General features: G+C 59.1%; 1 protein-coding gene across 1 annotated transcript; it reads right to left on the bottom strand.

Moving 5' to 3' along the window:
* Positions 1 to 777: 777 nt before the first annotated feature.
* Positions 778 to 5,352, bottom strand: PSEUBRA_004748 (uncharacterized protein; the record flags this gene model as incomplete). The annotated part of the gene is made up of 1 exon (XM_059465455.1): positions 778 to 5,352. The coding sequence occupies one exon, from the start codon at positions 5,350 to 5,352 to the stop codon at positions 778 to 780; it is 4,575 nt and encodes a 1,524-aa protein (XP_059321555.1).
* Between the last annotated feature and the right edge of the window lie 1,057 nt (positions 5,353 to 6,409).

Raw genomic sequence — 6,409 nt, 5'->3', positions numbered from 1 at the left:
CCATGCCAAGAGGTACCTGGTGCCTGACGGGAGCTCATGCGCAGATCCGACGGGATCTCCTCTCCGCGTGCCTGCTCACGATCGCAAACATTCCGCACGCCTCATGCCACAAATCGTAAGGCGATTCGAGCAGCTGACATACGCACGCTTGCTCCAACAGGCTCACGATCAGGCAAAGGGCACGGCGACCCAGACGGGGACAAACAAACCCCCTCGCCCCCCGATCGGCGGGTCGTCGCCTACGATCGGACCCTTGAAAAAGCGGGATCGTTTGACAGCTCGGTTGGGTCTCGTGCGTGTGACGCGTGGCTTGGAAATTAAGCTTTACGCGACACGCCTTGTTTTGGGTTTGGACGCGCCGCGCCGCCCTCGCGTGGTCGCCGGCCAGTGTCTCACTTTCTGCAGAGCCAACAAGTCGGTTCTCCTGATCTTAATCGCCCTCGGATCTTGACACATCATGGACCGAGCTCATGAGATGAACTTGCAGTCGTAGAGAAGGGAATGTCGCAAAGCATGCTCAAGAAGGGAGACACCATTTCTTCTCACGCAAGGAGAAACGAAAAAAGTCAAATTGCCCCCCCCTTCTCGTCGCCGCTCCAAACTCAGACCAGGAACCACGCTAATGCACGCAGGCCAGCATCGTACATGACATTGCATTGCCGCCGCACTGCATCTCGCCATGATTCGCACAGACCTCCCAACAGCGCTCACTTAGTCGCCCGTTGCTCGACGCAATCTCAGTCTAACAAACGCACCAGCTCAAAAGAAAGAGGGGTATCATTGATCAAGACGTCGTGTCGAGTGTGTATCGTCTGACTGGCGAGGCGCCATCTCCTCCATCGCAGCCAATAGATGCTGTCTTGTCGCCTGTACGTATACCAGCAGTCCCGGCATGGCTTCCGGCCGCAGCGCTAGCTTCTGCACCAACGGAGGCGGGCCCTCAGACGAGCTGTGGGATCGAGCCGTCGCTGATGAGTACGGCCGATGGTCGAGCGACGGCTGGTGGCGGTGCAGCGTGTCGACCGAGGTGCTGGCTCGTCGAGAGTGGGTGTGGACGCCAGGGGATGGTGCTGGGGCGCGGACGGCGAGGGCGGGACGATGGGGCTGCTGCGGCGGCTGCGCGATTGTTGGCTTGCTAGATCGAAGATGGGCGGAAAGAGGTTGTCGAGGCGGTCCAGAAGGGACCATATCGACCGACGGATGATTCGTGCGGCTATTGATCCGTGTAGGCTGCAGGGAAACGCGGCGGGTAGATTTGGAGGACGACAGTGTCGATCGCTTTGCGGGCTCGTCTACGGAGGAAGACTCCCGCGTCGTCTCGAGGGAGGACCGGAAGAGCGGCGGTGCCGGCTTGCGCTGCTCGCGTTGCTCGAACTTGGGAGGCGAGGGGTGGGCAGATCGAATACTCTCAGGCGAGACAGGCAGAGGAGGTGCAACGTCGCTCGACGTCAGCATGTCCGCGTCTTTGGCGTGCACGCTGTCCAACGACGTCCGGGAGCGGAGGAAGGACCTTCGCTTCAGAGTCAGCGACTTGCGCTTCTGCTTCGATGCTGATGGTGTCGTGGGACGCCCGTCGATGGCAAGTCCCGACGGATCAGTGGCGTCGTCTGTGCCAGCGTTCACCTTTGTCGTGCCATTGTCATCGCCAGCGTTGTTTCGGAAACCTTTGATGAGCTCCTTCAGGCCTTGCAGCCCGGCGCGACTGGCACTTCGAAGGCGACGCTTGGCGCTGCGATTAATGTCGCCAACATCAGGCTCGCTGGGAAGTGAAATGTCGGTCAAACTCGCGTCGACGCCGGTCCTGGGCGATCCGGTGTTGCGTCGCTCTTCCATCGACGGGGTTTCAGTTTGCACGATTCTCGTCCCAATGAAGCTGGTCCGTTCCGGTGTCACCAGGTTCGACACACGGGTCGAGGATGCCGTCACCTTCGTCTGCGGAGTCGAGAAGATGGGCGCACCAGAGTGAAGAGCTGGATAGCCTCGTGCGTATGTTTCCGACTGGAAGCGGCCGTGCGAGCGAGGCGGCTTAGCAGAGTTGGTATGGAGGGTCGTGCCGCCGAGGATGGCCGACAAGATGTCGATCTCCCTGTGCACGTCGACGCTTCTGGTGCCATCGGTGGTCGACACGGTGCTCTGACTTGTGCCACTGACATTTCTGGCGCTGGACAGGGAAGGTCGATGATCCATCGTTGGCATCGGGCCTGCGGATGCATCCGAGAATGTCGTGCGACGGCCATCAGCGTGCGTCGACAGCGTCGTATGAGACAACGTCTCAACGCGAGCGGCCGAATCGGCTTCGCTGCGACCTTCGCCTAGCCCGATGAGCACATCGGCACATTCAAGCCAATTGCGAATCCTTTCCTCCGCTTCCGAGCTGAGCAGCGGCGTCGTCGCCCTCTGATCCATGTAGCTCGCCTTCAACACCTTGAGCTCCTCGATCCCTTTGGCAAAGTCACGAACCAAGTTGATGTTGTTGCGGATGCCCGTCTGCGCTTGGCTGATTCGACTCGGGATCTTGAGATCTCCGAGGCTGTTGCGCCTCGGGGCGCGCTTGTCAGACGGAACAGCAGCCAAAGTCGTTTGGCGCGACGACGGAGGGTGGTCGGAAGTCGGCCCCGGCAGAGCTTGATGAGCGGAGGTGAGGGGCGACGCGAGCCGCGCTGAGGGCGCTCGCATCGAATCGGTGTCCTGCGAAGCGGATGTAGGACCTTGAAGCACAGACTGCTGGCGTGCAGCCAGTGGAACACCAACCGCGGACGCGCCGTCGAGCGTCCTCTCGAGACCAAAGAAGGAGCCTGCGGAACTAGGCGTGCGACCAAAGGTAGTCTCGCGCCTGAACGAAATCTCTTGACTGCTTGACAAGTCAGCGGAAAGAATCGAATCCGTCTCCTTCATGTCCACCGAGGCATTGGCTACGCCCTTTCGGAAGGACGCCCAAGAGGACGGGTTTGCTAGTCCAGGCGAACTGCCGACGCTGGTGCCATACGAGGTTTCCGAGTCCAGCGCGTCCTGCCCACTGGACACCGAGACCTGCTTCCTCATTTTGTAGCCGTACATCGACTCACTACTGGCTTGACTGTGAGCTGTTGACGTCGAAACGGATCTGCTTGTCGAGCCACGATCGCCTCTATGCATTCGCTCGCCGCCGTAAGCGTAAGCCTCGTCAGACCGCAAGTGGGTGTGGACGTCGCTTCCGTCGTCCTGCCCATAGGCCGACGCATCTTCAGCAAACGCTGAGCGTCCTGCCCGCGTAGGCGTGACAGAATCTGCGGGGCCGATTCCGGAGGTGGCACGCAGCGTGTTGGAGCTGGAAAAGTCACGCCGAAGGCCGGCATTGGTTGGCTGACAGAGTCTTGGCGGATGAGGGGCGTTTCGGTCATCGACCCGGCTGGGTCCGATCGCAGTGATGGTAAGAGGCTTCGAAGAAGTCTGGTTTTGTGGTGGTCTCGAGGATGTCAGCAGCGGGCCATGCTGGCTGGATGGGACCGCTACAGCATCCTCTGGTGGTCCTCCTTGAAGCAAGCCACTCCCACGCCGACAACTCCGGTCTGTTGGCCGTGTCGGTGTCGTTTCAATCGATCGACGGTGGCGGAACCAGGCAGAGGGCGGCGAAGTGGACAGATCAGAGGCCAGAGAGGCTGTTTCATCCCTCGCAGGGCTAGAGACATGCAGAATGGGCTGAGTGAGGACCAACCCATTTTGCAGGGGAGATGTCGGTGGCGAAGTAAGAAGCACGCTAGTTTCGGGATCTTTGCGGCTGCTCATGTCCCCGCGGCTGAAGAAACGACGGAAGCTGGCGCTACGGAGCGCAGCGTAGCTCCTCTCCAAGCTGGTGGAGCTGTCGCCGCGTTGAGAACGGTTCGAATAGGCGGAGAAATGACTGAGGACAGAGGCCTGGCTCTGATTGAACCTGTCGTTGTAGGGTCGTTGTTGACTCCTGCCATCTTCAGGTGTTTCGTCGATGCTGACGTTGGACGCGTTGCCGGCGCTGTTTCGAGAACGCGAGAAACTCAATCGTTGCAAAGCGCTGCCTTTTGGCTTGGATTGAGTGCTTTGGTGCGTCTTTACTTCCGTTGAAGCGCGGGCCTTGTCCTTGACTCGAGATGGTGACTGCGTCCACGTTTCCGCGGAAGGTGCCGAAGGTGCAGCTGCGGCTTTCGGGCGTGTGCCGAAGCCCAATGCTGCTCCCAGGGATCTGCGGGCAGGGCGAATTGGAGCCCGCTGCTTAGACTCCTTTGGCGGTGTCTCGGTCTCGGTGTCGCCTCCGCTATCGTTGCCTCGGCGATTGAGGCTGTGCGGAGCATTATAATGGTGGCGAATGAGGCCAAGAGCGTCGTGGCGGCTGGAATTTGAAGCGTCAGGATCGTTTCTGTCCCGTGAGAACAGCGTCCGTGATGTATTGGTGTCGTGTTGGGCGGTCAGACGAGCTGAAAGGTCCGCAACATCGCTAGATGAAGATTCATCCGAGGATTGTGCTTTCGGGATGGTTCGCAACAACGGATTTGGAAGCGAGGTCGATGCTGATGGCGTGATCATCTGATCAGCGTTCCACGAAAACTCGTCGTCCCAGTTCTCGACGTCGTTGTCACTCTCTGCCTCCTCTTCGTCCAAGCTTTGCAGTGCTGTCGTTTTCGCTCCCTTTGCTGAATAGTGATGGTCACTGGACCCCCTTGATTGGCTTCTTGTGCTGTCGTTGTGAGGGTGTGGGGCCGCGGCCTCGTCTTCATTCTGGAAGAGAAAGTCTTCGTCCCAGCTTTCGCTGACGGTAGATGTGACACGGATGCCCCTGAGATTGGCTGCGTTGATCTTTTCGAGATGAGAGGTCGCGCACATGAACTCGTTGACGGAGTCATTGGTGGTGGTGGTGCTCCGAGAGGCCGGTAGAACCGATGGGGCTGGCTGTGATTGCGGCAATCGCAGAGGTGCTGCGTGATCTGAGTCTGAGAGTCCGAGCTCAGCGTCCCAGTCGGCATCAGCAGAGGCTGCAAGCACTTCCAGAGGTGCTCCATATCGGGAACCGGCGTCTTGTCCTGGACTGATGCATGCATCGTGGTCGGCTCTTGAAAGCAGTGCGCTATTCGATGGTGGTCGCAGCTCGGCGCGATCATGTACGCTGGGCGACGATCGACGGATGAGTGGGTGTTCGATGCTCTCCTCGTCCGTGGCCCACTGATCGTGAGCTGGCCGAGAGCGGGTGAAGCTGCTTGCATCGCTGCCTGAGCGAGCGCGTGTGGGCGTCTTTGGTGGAGCCAAGGAGCTGACACTGGCGGCCCGGTCGCGTTGCACCTGTTGCGAGCCGGAAGCGACAAAGGACGCGGGTGTTGGAGGTGACGGGGCTGATTGCGGTACCATCCATTGCTGGGAGTGTCGTTCGAAAAAGCGAGCGCTGCTCGAGGGCGGCGGGCGATAGGGCCGATCCGCATTTCTAGAGCCAGGCGAGGTGCTGGACGTGGAACTGAGTCGTTGCGATGATGACGATGAGGTGTGAGAAACTGAAATGGGTCGCTCTTTGGTTGTGAGTCGGAAGGCGGAAGGTGATGTTCGGCGTGGCACTGTCTCGAGGATAAATTCGCTGCCTTCTGCTACCACAACTCGAGGAGGAGTGAGGGCTGCAGTGGGATCGGATGTTGTGCGAGTGAAACTCGGTAGATCCGATCGATGAGACAGTCGGCTGCTGCCGACGAAGCTCGACATCAGGCTGAGCTGTGCGTTGCTACACCATAAGTGAGGGATCACCAAAGTGTGCCGAGCTCATCGCATGAGCCGATCAAAGGTCTCGGTGTGACTCGAAAAGTCAGCGACAGCAGCCGGGAGGACGGGTCGAGAGACTTCGGATCGCTTCCGGCCAAGGGAGGAGCCGCTTCGTAATGCCTTCCAAGGAGGGATGCGATGAGGAATGCGTGAGAGCTTCTTGAATCGAGCTCTTAGCACTCTTGTCTCTCGGGGTGGGTTTCGATGAGCGTGGCTGGAGAGAGGGCGATGGACTACCAGAGTCAAAAGGTGTCTACGCAGAGCCTGCTGGTGAGTTTGACTGGCAATTCTGTCGCAAGTGGCGGTGGTAGTGGTGATGGTAAAGGCGAAAAGAGCGATGGATAAGCTGACGGCAATCTTGACACATGCAACAGCGTGCAGTGAAATCGAGAGCAACACCTCACTCATCAATGTGACGGGTTCTGCGCAGCCTTTTTGGTGTGACTTTCCGAAAATTGGCCTGCATTTCGCAACTCCTAAAAAGCAGCACGATCAGCTGCGACCGCAGCATATTGACGCCGCTGAGCACGTTGCTGCATCAAGCGTACGTACAGTGCCCCACTCACATTCAAGTTTCACCCTCAAGCCGTGCATCATCACTGCCAGCGCTGGGTTGAGCCGTAGGAGATTCGCGAGGCCGGCGAGATCCAAGCTCGCT

Source organism: Kalmanozyma brasiliensis, assembly GCF_000497045.1.
Source record: "Kalmanozyma brasiliensis GHG001 unplaced genomic scaffold PSEUBRA_SCAF4, whole genome shotgun sequence".
Lineage (NCBI taxonomy): Eukaryota > Fungi > Basidiomycota > Ustilaginomycetes > Ustilaginales > Kalmanozyma > Kalmanozyma brasiliensis.
The sequence above is the reverse complement of the archived record's forward strand: the minus strand, read 5'-3'. Positions and strand labels throughout refer to the sequence as shown.